The 13,072-nt window shown below is 39.3% G+C and overlaps 1 protein-coding gene across 1 annotated transcript in view; it reads left to right on the top strand.

The window, feature by feature from the left end:
- Positions 1-3,528: 3,528 nt before the first annotated feature.
- Positions 3,529-13,072, top strand: part of CDH4 (cadherin 4) — a 587,236-nt gene continuing 577,692 nt past the window's right edge. The window contains exon 1 of the mRNA XM_089513685.1: positions 3,529-3,626. Within this exon, the coding sequence (XP_089369811.1) occupies positions 3,536-3,626 (91 nt within the window). The 5' untranslated portion in view covers positions 3,529-3,535. The remainder of the gene's footprint in view (positions 3,627-13,072) is intronic.

Genomic DNA, 13,072 nt, shown 5'->3' with positions numbered 1-13,072 from the left:
AATACAGAAAGAAATGTGGACCAATTGGTTGCACAAGCAGTAACATAATAGACAGAAAGAGTTACAGTGTCGCAGTGAAAGGTCTTTATTTTATGAGTGCCATTACACACACTAAAATAATGGACTGGTACTCTGACTTCATGCATCTTCATGCTGGTTTGTGAGGGACTCTGTCACTCTACCAGCTGACTGCCTTCATTAGCAAGTTGGAGTCTTACCTGCAAGAAGGTAGTGAGATTTAGTTATTTCTTTATTTATTTGGACTAGTGATTCTCAGTAGAGAAATAGGAAAACATGACAGGACTGAAGACGACAATCAAAAGCCCTATATTGTCCTTCCATAATTCTGAAGAATAACCTCGCCTGCCCTGGATGAGACAAGAAGAGTCCTAAAGAGAAGGAAATGTAGCGACAGCAGCAAAATTAAAATGAAAGAGAGAAAGAAACCCAAAGCCCTCCAGACATGTTGCTACAAAGACAAACTGTGAGAGGAGAAAGAGAAGAGGGGAGAAAGGGAGAGTGTGCACAGTGGTAGTAAGACACCAAAAGAAGAAACGGGGACTCAGCAACAGATGAGCTCTTCCCCACTGAGAGAGGAACCTGGAGAAATGTGACAGAATGTATAGCTAAATTCACACCGAAGGAAAGCATGACAAGAGAGTTTCAGAAGAAACTCACAAAATAATTGGTATGGTGGCAGAAAGCAGGAGTCTGTAGCAAAGGAACTCCAATTGTATGGGTGTTGGCATCATAAGTGTGTGTACGTATGTATGTGTGTGTATGTTGTAAGGAGCTTCTTCTAGGCCCAATGTATTCCACTGGTTTTTATTTAGTCTGTCTGAGGAGTTTGGGGAACTCACAGAGCTACAGAGGTGAGAAGAAAAAGGTCCATGCATTTAGTTAATTGGTAACAGGCTAAAATAATAATGATAATTCAATTGCATTTACCTCAGAAAGGAAGAAATTGATTACATTGATTCTCTGCTGCTCCAGAGAACAGGACCCGGAACAATGGATGCAAGCTACAGGAAAAGAGATTCCACCTCAACATTAGGAGGAACTTCCTGACAGTAAGGGCTGTTTGGCAGTGGAATGCACTTCCTCAGAAGGTGATAGAGTCTCCTTCCTTGGAGGTCTTTAAACAGAGGCTGGATGGCCATCTGTCAGGGATGCTTTGATTTGGATTTCCTGCATGGCAGGGGGTTGGACTGGATGGCCCTAGTGGTCTCTTCCAACTCTGCGATTCTATGATTCTATGATTCTATGATTCTACATTAATTTGCCTTTTAAATCTAATTTAAATCAGTGCAGAAAACACCTTATCAGAATGAAGCTTAAAAATGCATCTCTGATCTTATTCTTGTCCACCTCTCACCCCCTTGTCTTGGGTTTTTTGTTTTTTGTTTTTTTTTGTTTTGTTTTGTTTTGTTTTGTTTTTGGAAATAAAGAAATAGATGCATTAATTTTTGAAAATCCCATTTCTCATCCACCTAGCAGTACAAAACAAAAATCCAAAATCTTCTCCTTCCCTTAGAAATAGATTTATTTTACCCCTGTTTTATATGATTTAATGCATGGGTGTCATGCCTCCAGAGCATCTTTGATGCTCTTGAGACATATATTTAGTTGAGATTATATTAGACTTTCTATGTATTAGTTTAGGAAGGAAAATAGAGTTCTACAGCTTTAAGAAAGACAAGGATTGTGGGAAATCCCAGGGTCTTATACTGTCTCCCTCTAGCTAGTTTCAGTTGTGTAGTAAGATTTCAGCCAAGTCAGACCTGGAGAGAGTATTTTCCTTTGACAAAGATAAGTCCACAAAAGAAGAAAGATAGTCCTCAGAAGAAGAAAGATAGAATCCACCAAGAAGAGAGAGCAAAGTATTTAGGAAGGACTATTAAAAAAAAAAGGAGATCAGTTTCATGTTTTGTGTTTATGACCAGTAAAGTTTTTGAAACTTAAGAAATTTGTGGACAAGTCTTTTGTTCAGGCTGTGTTCCTAGGAGCCAGAGGCCTTACTACACCCAAAGTACATAGCATCGCTCTTGGGACAAAACAATGGGTCCCAACATTAACATAGATTGCAACAAAAATCTTAACAAAACAAAAGGTTAAAAGCTTCAAAATTCAGTTTCCTGATGTTTTTATGTTCCCCAAGACCAGTTAAAGTCAGAAAATTGCCCCAAATGTCCTCAAGGGGAGCTCTCTAGGGGATGTAGGGGCAATTTCACCATATTGTTGGGCCTCACATACACAGGTCTGGCGAATAGATTTGTATTTTTGAGGGGCAAGGCTGGCATTAAGCATGAATCTCATTTTTGACAGTTGCATCATCACATTCTCAAACATTTTAAATAAATGTATTTTGCACTCTCACAGTTCAGACCCTATGGAATGGGTTTCCTTCAAGTGTTGCTTGTATACCAAGGATCATACAGAGAGGACTTTTATTTTTGTATTTTTTGTATTTTTTTGTAATGGTTGAAAATAAGTCTTTGTAAAGGAGAGCCTGAGAGATCTTTTACTATTCTGTTTTGTTTGCAAGAAATCAGCTATTTTGTTCTAGTGACTATTATGGTTATGATTAATGATGTCAGAAAATTAGGGCTGTATAATGCACAAACCACATACATACCTTGTTGTTGTTTCAGTTTTGTCTTGGGGCAGCAAGATAGGAGGGAAAGTTGTTAAGCAGTAACAAACAAGACAACAATGTAATGGCTGGTAAAAAGTATTCAATTTGAAATGTAACCAGTTACATAAAGGTGCATCTTTATGAGCCATTTTGAATTCATTTCCTTTCAGGATCAGTGCAAATGATCTAGGGAGAACAACCTCTGTGGAGTTGGAAGCCAATGTTTAGGTTAAGCAAGTGCTGAAGGACCACATAATTCAGGAGAAAGGGAAGAGTTTAGCAGACTTTAAAATACCATTTTATTTTTAATTTCATATTTAAATTCCATTACTAACAGTTTTTTCCCTCACAGTATGATCTGCAGAGATGATATTGTGAATGTGATGATATTGTGAATGTGATGATGATCTCATTGTCCATCAGAATATATGATACCTAGGGCTCGATCTTCACTGCAGAATTAATGCAGCTTGGCACTGCTTTAGCTGCCATGGCTCAATGCTATGGAATTCTAAGATTTGAAGTTTTGTGAGATACGTAGCCTTCTCTCTCAGAATGCTCTGAAGCCACAATAAACTATAAATTCCAGGGTTCCATAGCATTGAGCCATGGCAGTTAAAGCAGTGTCAAACTGCATTATTTCTGCAGTGAAGATACAGCCAGTTTCTATCATAAGGTGATATGGCTTCTGGCTCTCCATCACAACTTGGGATGTCAAGCTCTGTCCTTAGCCTCTATTTGGAGAGAGAGAGAGAAGGAAGTGATCCCTTTCAGAACTGTAGGACTGGACTGGTGTTTCAATGTCTGTCACAGTGTGGGAGAGACAAAACCTTTATCTTGATCCTCCACCAGAATGCAGATGAAGATACCCTTTGGGCTGAGCATCTGATCATGTCTCCCATGAAAAGCAGCCCAATACAGTTAGACATCATCCACGTTTGGTTGCTGTTGAAAATATGGATGTTATACATCTACACTGAATTACAGTTTGGTGAATATCTTCATCCACCTGCTGCTGAATATGAAGTCTGAGCTGATTCCTAATTAGAAAGAAGATGCATTAGATGATCCCATTGGGGAGCTGAGTCTACAACCTTCAAAGTCTTGACAGAGAAGGCCATGCTTCTTCCTGTTACCAGCTGAAGGTCTTTGTCAGTGAACGTTTAGAGACATCACTTCCCTTGAATCTTAACATAGTTGAAATACTAATTGTGAATGAGGTAGTTATGTAGCTATGTCTGATGGTATTCGATGAAGCCATCTAAACAGAGTGTTGCCAACTAAGATTGACAATTACATACCCTCCAACTGTCCCAGTTTAGCAGGGACAGTCCCAATTAACCTTCAGTCATTCCACTTTTTCAGTGGCTACCAATTCATTCTACAATACAGAATGAATTCAGTTTGATACTGCTTTAACTGCCATGGCTTGATACAATGGAATTCTTTCAGAGTTTTGTGAGATATTTAGCTTTCTCTCTCAGAAAGCTGTGGTGCCACAACAAACTACAAATCACAGGATTCAAACACATTGAGCCATGCCAGCTAAAATCAACGTGAAACTGCATTAATTTTGCAGTGTGGCCGCAGCCCTGGTTTGCCTTTCATCTTTCCACCCCCCACCCCCCGTCCCAATCTTACTTCAGTTGCTTTAAGTGCAGTTCACAATGCAAAAAATAGTTTGAACTGAACTCACTAAGGCAGAGAGGAGAAGAAGGGGGCAGAATTCTGCTCTTCCCACTAGACTAAGGCAAACTGCTGCAGCCTGTTCTAGCTTGTTTGTTGTTCATCATTACTCACTATTTCTTTCTTCATCACACACTAATGTGTTTGGCCATAGGATTCATCAGTGAAATGTTAAAAAGAATGTAAATGAATAGAATAAATAAATTGGGCAGGGCTTATGTCATGAACAGCAATTTGATCTGCAAACATCTTTGGTGGAAAATTAGACAATTTTTGTTTTCACTTGCATTCACTTTTCTTAGATGTCAAGTTCTGTTCTGCTAGGTTGGCAGAAGCTGAGACTATTGATGGGAGTTCACGCCATCATTTGGCGCCTGGGTTTCGAACTGCCAATCTGCTGACCTTGTGGTCATCAGAATCAGCATCTTAACTCTAAGCCACCTCATCTCCAAATTTTGGTACATCTATAAAAAAAATGAGCTGATAAGAAATTATAAGAAATCCCACATGCAATTTATTTTTCATCTCAAGTTCTTTCCATGAAGGTTTTTTTTAAAAAATTTGGTAAATCTTGGCATTTGTTTTAATTTGCAAATTGCCTTGAGTCCCAACATAAAGAAAACAAAAATTATGACCACAGAAGAGATACAGATATTCAGTCTAGAAATTGAAATAGTTAAAGAATCTCCATACCTAGTATTAAATATAGACAGGGATGGTGACTGCAGTCAAGAAATAAGAAGAAAACTGGGAATGAGAGGGAGAGCTATGACAGAACAAGAAAAATTATGGTAGAGTGAAGTCATACAACTGAGCACAAAAGTTAGAATTGTCCAAACCATTGTATTCCTTATTGCTATGTATGGATATGAGGGAGAACAGTAAAAGAAACAGACAGAATAAAAATCAATTCATTTCAGAAGTGGTGCTGGAGAAGAGTGCTTAGGATACCATGGACAGCCAAAAAGACAGATCAAGCCACAGATCTCCTTAGAAGCCAAGATGATAAAATTGAGACTGATATTATATCAGGCATGGATCACTGGAAAAGACAATAATGCTGGGAAAGGTAGAGGACAGAATAAGGAGAGGAAGAATGCATACCAGATGGATTGAGTGATTGAAGATCAGTAATATAGTTAGCTGCTGTTGAAGATCTCTTTCACATTGCCAAATTACAACACTTTTCTACAACGTTCAACTACCATGTTTGTCTCCTGTGGAATCCTGGGGTTAGTAGTTTGGTCAAACACTAGAGCTGTATGGCAAAGAATTCTGCATACCTCACAAAACTACAAATCCCAGGATTCCAGAGAATGGAACCAGAGCAGTTAAAGTGGTACAGATTATTGTAGTTTTTTTGTGTAATATGCAAGAGACCAAATAGAGAGGAACAGGAACCAAAGTAAATTAGTCACTCCAGGGCCATGGTCTTTTCTGAGACAAATAATTCTCCTTAGTCCTCTATGGTAGCTGGTTTCCACTTCTCCACCCAGTTCTTGTTGAGATAGCTTTAAAGGGCTCTCACTCTGACATCAGCCATGATTTACCCTGCATGCCCAAATCACTGGAGCTATATCTGCTACTTCGCTTGGAGCTGCAGCTTCTCTCTTGGAGCAACATGCTGTTGATTTACTGTGGTTGTACCAAGTAATTCCCATCAGCAGGTGATTGAAAATGTCCAGGTTTTGCTTTTCAATTAATTATGAAACAATCTGTTGTCAACATTCCCTGCAGATAGGGAGACTTTGCCATTCAGAGCCAAAGTGATGAATGTAGACCTACAAAGACAGTGAGAAAGAAAGGCTGTAATGAAATGCAGACTGAACTGAACTGGAGAGAAAGGGCAGAGGGAAAAATGGGAGGGTGTGAAAGAATGAACACATTCAGATTGTGGATGAATAAAAGAGGCTTGATGAATCATTTAATTTAAGTCAGCAAGCTGGCTATTGAACTCCAAGGGATTTGGCACTGGAAGGGAATAATGTAGCATCCTAAAGTACTAACCTCCATAAATTAGTTGAATTGTGAATGATAGGAGGACATTGCTGGCTGAATACTAGAAGCTGTCTTTTAAATGTGTGCAAACATGAGTGTGTTGGTCTATGATATAAAATGTATTTGTACATGATAAAGCCAATTCTCTGGGTTCTGTTTGTTCATTTGTCTGTTTCTCCACTCTTTGTCTTTTTTGCTGTCGGTATGTTTAATACTTTTCATGGGAGAAGACAACAATCTTTCAACAATTTTATGGTTTAAAATTCAACATGGAAAATAACAGAGAAAAAGGTTTGACAGAGGCAGAAAAAGACAGGGAAACTCAGGTATTAAGGTTTTTGAGATCCAGTCATTTCAACCACATCTTTATATGATTTTTCATAAAAGTTTCTACATAGTTTCACTTTCTAAACTGTTTAATAAATCTTCAAGTCTGTTCTGAGGAATATTTCTATAGAGAGCCAGAATGGTGTAACGGTTTCAGCATTGGATTATGACTCTGGAGAAGAGGGTTCAAATCTTAGCTCAGACATGTAAACCCACTGGTTACTTTGGGCAAGACACACTCTCTCATCCTCAGAAGATGGCATGGCAAACCCCTTCTGAAGAAACTTGCCAAGAAAACTCCATGATAAGTTTGTTTTAGGGTCGCCATAAGTCAGAACTGACTGGAAGGCACACCAGCAACATACTTGTATTTGGGCTATGATACTTTAAAAAGCCAACATGACCAAATTACTGTCAGTCCAAAGACTTCCTGGATTACTGGATGATATGAACAGTGGGCCTGAACAGACAAGCCAAAATAAAGCTGTTTCAGATCACTTTGGAGGTATGCTGTTTAAATGCTGCATGCGTCCTAAGAGTCCAGAAGCTGCGCCAAAGCCACACTCCAGTCCTAAGAACTGGAGCACAGCTTTGGCGCAGCTTCTGGACTCTTAGGATGCATGCAGCATTTAAACAGCATACCTCCAAAGTGATCTGAAGCAGCTTTATTTTGGCCTGTCTGTTCAGTCCCAAAGTCATATAAATAAAGCTTAATAATAATAATAATAATAATAATAATAATAATAATAAAGCTTCTCTATCCCTCTTTTCTTGATTTGGGACTTTCTATTAAGGGAATTGTTTGCATGACCACAGTCATTCATGGGACTCTCTACCTCCATGGTGGTGCAATGTAGATTAAGGTGGCCGCCTTCGCGTAAGCAAGAAAGATTTGCATAATATCTGTATATGTTAATGAATATGGACAGATGCATATCGAGAAAATATTCCTATTGTTACCTTTATATGCCTTCAAGTTGACTCCAACTTTTGGTGACCTATCATTTGGTTTTCTTGTCTTCCTCTAAGGCTGCAAGACTTTCCCATGTTCACCCAGTGGCTTGTAGATCTTACCAGTGAGTAAGTCTCCTAAGAGGAACCTTTTTCCAAGCCTAGACACATATAAAAAGAAGGCCTATAGATTGTTGTTGTGTGTCTTCAAGTCAATTTGACTTAAACCAAACCCATCATGAGTTTTCTTGGCAAGGTTTGTTCAAAGTGGGTTGCCATTGCCTTTCTCTGAAAAAGAATGACTCACCCAACATCACCCAGCGGGTTTCCATAGCGGAGCAGGGATTGAAATCTAACCTCCCAGAGTTCTAATCCAATGCTTCAACTGCTACACCCCACTGGCACTTCAGTCTATGAATCAATTATTTGGCATGGATCCTTCCATTCTTGTGAAGTGAAATTGTATTGGGGAAGACTGTTCAGACATTGAAGGTAACTAGTTTTCTAATTATGAAGGCTTAAATATAATACCCTATGGTTGTAACTCTGTGTCTAGTGATCCAGCCAGCAAGTGTCTCAGGGATTAGGTGATTAGAATGCAAAAGGTGTTGAGTAGTTAGTTCAAATCAGGTCAGTCACAGGGTATCCAACAAGATGAAAGAAGAAGCAAGAGAGTGGCTATCAGTTAGTCAGTCCAGGAGTCATTCAGCAAGTCCAGATAAATAAAGCCAGCAAAATTTAAACCAGAGTCCTCAAAGTGTAGCCAGACCAAGGTCAAGAAAATATGGATGCCAAGAGTACTGTCAGTCATCCAGATCAGATGGTTCTGATAAACTGCTGGGAAATTTTTAGGCAGCTGATCCCAAAACACCAGGTGCCTAATTAGGTCAGTGTCTTTAACAAATGCTGGGAACAACACAATCTCTCCTTATCTCTTCATTGTTCCATGAATATTGTCATTGGGTCTTCAGTGTCTGCGATTTCCTACTGGTTAATAGGATCCTCAACCCCTGACTCAGAAAGACCCTCGTTATTAGCAGCTGCAAATTTGTGGTAATCTGTCTTCTCCTCTCCAGCTGAATCTTCCAACTCCAGAGGGTGAGTTATAGCACTCAGTAAGGAATAACATCACTTTTTCCACTTAGCAACTGTAACATTTCATTGCTTTTACATTTATAGGAATATGACCTCAGAGAATGTTGGAGGAAAAATATCACGTGGTTCAGTCTTGGCTTGTGATGTGCCTTTCACTGCCTTGTGTTCTCTTTGGGGTCATGAAGCAATGATGCAGTGGGTGGAAGAAGAATATACTTTCTATCACAGACCACTCAGATTCAAGAGACCATTGATTTCAAACATGCATATGCTTTAAATAACTAAACTTAACTTTTCTCTTGGAAAATTAAACAATAAGCATGGAGTCAAGCCCAATCTCCTGAGTCAGAGTCCTGCTTTCAAAGTAGAATACCAAACAGGTTCCTTATAATATCCATGTATTTGTCACCATCTACACTGTAGAAATAATGCAGTTTGACACCACTTTAACTGCCATGCCTCCATCCTACAGAATCCTGAGATTTGTAGTTTTGTAAGGCATTGAGCATGTTCTAGCAGAGAAGGCTAAAAACTTTGTAAAGCAACAAATACCAGGATTCCACAGGATGGAGCTACAACACTTAAAGTGGTGTCAAACTGCATTATTTCTACAGTGTAGACACACCCATTTGTGCATGCGTATGTGCCTTCAAGCTGCCTGTCAACACACAGAGGACTCATGAATTTCAAAGGAGGGTAGTAAGGCCCACTTCACCAGAGTGAGGATTAAAGACAATAACCAAGTAGCCTATGCAATGTTCAGTGGATATCTGTGCACTGTGTTGGTGGTCAAGTTCAAGGCTGACCCTTCTATATCTTTAAACTTGACTTTGTCCAAATGAGTGGTCACTGGTGGTTCCATGTCAATAGTGTGGTGATCCGTCAACAAATTTTAAATTGGTTTAAAAATGGGCTTAGCCTTCTGAAACCTGATAAGGGATGTGTTCAGTTCCCAGGGAGCTGCCTGCCCATGGTTAAGGCCAGTGCTTAAAATAGCCACATAAATGTAATACACATAAGATGACTGGGCATTTTAATTAACATTTATAAATGAAATAATGTTGGAACAAAAAAGATCTAATTGTGTAACAGAGGCATAATAATTACAATTAATTCGCTGAAGCTGCCAGCCTTCTTGCTGTGACTGTTTGCTCATGCATCAATATTACTGCTCACTGGAACCATTTATGATCCTGGACAAACAATCCTTTCATAATCAACAGCAATGAATATATATATATAGTGCAAAGCAACTCCCAAATTATAAATCTCTCCCACTCAGCACTCTTTAAAGAGAAAAAAAGAGAGGTATAATTTGTGTGCAGAGCAGGAAAAGATACAAGAGGGTTGGACAAACCTGACACTTCTTGGTCTGTGTCACTTTTCCTTTCAGTCTAGGGCATATACCTAAAGGAAATCATAGAATCATAGAGTTGGAAGAGACCGCAAGGGCCATCCAGTCCAACCCCCTGCCATGTAGGAACTCTCAGTCAAAGCATCCCCAACAGATGGCCATCCAGCCTCTGCTTAAAGACCTCCAAGGAAGGAGACTCCACTATACTCCAAGGGAGTTTGTTCCACTGTCGAATAGCCCTTACTGTCAGGAAGTTCTTCCTAATATTGAGGTGGAATCTCTTTTCCTGTAACTTGCATCCATTGTCCTGTGTCCTATTCTCTGGAGCAGCAGAGAATCCACAATAAATTACCCCTTCACCTCTTAACCATCTAGTCTCCAGGCTAAACATACCCAGCTCCCTAAGTTGCTCCTCATAGGGAGTGGTTTCCAGACCATTCACAATTTTGGTCTCCCTCCTTTGGACACTCCCCAGATTGTCACCTTTCTTTTTGAATTGAGGTGCCCAGAACTGGACACAGTATTCCAGGTGAGGCCTGACCAAACCAGAACAGAGTGGCAGTATTACTTCTCTTGATCTAGATACCATATTTCTGTTGATGCAACCTAGAATCACATTGGCTTTTTTAGCTTCTGCATCACACTTTTGACTCATGTTCAACTCATTTTGAAATGTCACCTAAAATATCTCTTCCCTTTGACAAATTCTCTCTCCTCCCCTCTCATCCTGGATATGAGACCCACCTATCCACGGGGCCTACCTTTGTCAAGGATGTCATCTAGCCCACTACTATGTTTGGCAGCAGCCTATCCTGACTCAGCCTCTCCTGATGACAAGGAGAAATAAATGTTTTACAGCATAGATTGAAGTATATCTATTGTCAGAGAGTGTAGCATTGATAGCTTCTCTTTTCATGTGTTTGAAAGGACCCAAAATACTTCACTAGAAACAGTGAAAGCATAGCCATTGCAATAAAAACATAATATTACAATACACCAATGCATACCTTAACAGTTCCCCAAACTCTCATTCACTCTGCCTGTACCTGGCAAGAACAGAGGAGACCTAGCAATTTTCACCATAGAAGAGAAGTCAGATCTAATAGTCCACATGAATGTCTGCATCTTGGTTAAAATCTCCTTATAAGGAAAACATGTGGACAAACTCCAAGGCGATTCTATTTTTAATACTTGTCTATCAGTTTCTATCCCAACCCACTTTCTATGGACTCAAGGAAGAGTCAGAGAGAGTCTGAAAGGACAGGGCAGTTACTTCATTACTTTGATTCAATATGTCTCTTGTTGTCAGTGCTTTCAAAGAGACATTGTGAAATAAATTCACAATGTGTTATGAAGATGCCCACCGAGAAAATAACATGAGGAGGAGATTACCCCAATGTAGAGGGAGAAATCAAAATCATATATCAGCTTTTCACACGCACACACACACACACACACACAGAAAGAGAGAGAGAGAGAGAGAGAGAGAGCCCTTAGCAACAAGGAATGAGAGAGGGAGCAGTAAACCCTGCCACTTATAAATTTTGCCTTGAAACCAGCAGGATCTTCTTAAAATTATACTTATTAAAAGATTACATATGCAAAGAAACAAGTTTACTGGGCTAAACATGTTAGAGATGAAATTGAGACCTTGGAAGTGTTGGGTATTCTTTTTTAAGGAAAAGATGAATCTTCTTGAGGAATAAATATATACATACATCTTACCTGCTGTTTTTTAATTAACTTTTAAACTCTCCCAGACACCAGATTGGTGAACTTGTGAATATGCTAAACTGTACGAATGCTGCAGTTATCATCCGCTTCACAGATGGAGTGCTTTAAGCCATATTAAACCTCAGGATATACCAGTGTGTGTCCAATGCCACGTCGGGTACATGTGCCGGGACTGTAAAATGCTTAAGGGCTTTTGGGCAGGAGACTGAATGTGGTTCTCCAAACATGTGCATGTTGGGAATCTAAGTTTCTAAGGATCTTGTCCTATAATGGTCTAGGAATTAATGCTTGTGTGACAAAATTAGATATGGAGAGTGAGAGTTACAGCCAGATATCTATATGTTTGCTTGTCAATTGAGGACTGCATTATTAAGTGGTATGTGAATTGAGTCTTCATGAATTTAATGCCCCCAAATGTCATCTTGATGTCATGTCAATGTCATTACTTTTCAGTGGAACTGAGTTAACACATTCCATGCTCTAAGTATATAGTAGTGGTGGTGATGGTAGCGGTGTTTGTAGCACATTCTTCAGTGTTAATCTCTTTTCTTATTAATGAAAAATTTGTTACTTATGAAGACCATTTATACTCCCTTTAATAAAAAAAAATCTGAATGCCATGTGCTGAGGCCCCAAAATCAGAAAGGGCTTTCATTCCCATGACCTGTTCATGGGATTCTCAGAAGCTGGCAACTGAGAGAACAAGAGTAGAATGGAATCCTTATTGCTAAAAGCTATAAGCTGTCAAAATTCAAAATCATTAAAATAAATAAAATACCAACAACTTGCAGAACTAAACAAATCTTCTGTCTGATCCAGCAGAGATTATCTTTTTTTTTAAATGGGAGAGAGATTGGACAACCACAGCTAGATCTAATAAATCTAGGAAAATATATTAATAACAACAACAAAAAGGATATGCCTGTCAGTATCTACTAATAAAGCACCATCAGTTGCAGAAGGAAAACAGCAAGAATAGGCACATGTATAAAATTCACATCAACTGAAAACTTCCTTTCCCATCTGTATGTTAAGGATGTAAAGAGTATTCACACGTTTTCTCATCCTCAGCGAGAAAGTATCTTGATGCATCAAGCCATCCCATTCAGAAAATGACCAAGCTTTGTACTTTGGTGATGCACATGCAGGTATCTACTAGAGAGGTTTTGTATTCTCCTTGAATGATCACAGAGAATTCTAAGTTACTCAGCAAGCAGCTATCTTAGCTATCCATCCTCCCATCAGATTTATTTTCTTATTGTTTCCCTTTACCTTCCCCCCCCCCCCCCCCC

This window comes from Sceloporus occidentalis, unplaced genomic scaffold (genome assembly GCF_023333645.1).
Source record: "Sceloporus occidentalis isolate IW3139 unplaced genomic scaffold, rSceOcc1.0.p SCAF_3, whole genome shotgun sequence".
Classification (NCBI taxonomy): Eukaryota; Metazoa; Chordata; class Lepidosauria; order Squamata; family Phrynosomatidae; genus Sceloporus; species Sceloporus occidentalis.
The sequence above is the reverse complement of the archived record's forward strand: the minus strand, read 5'-3'. Positions and strand labels throughout refer to the sequence as shown.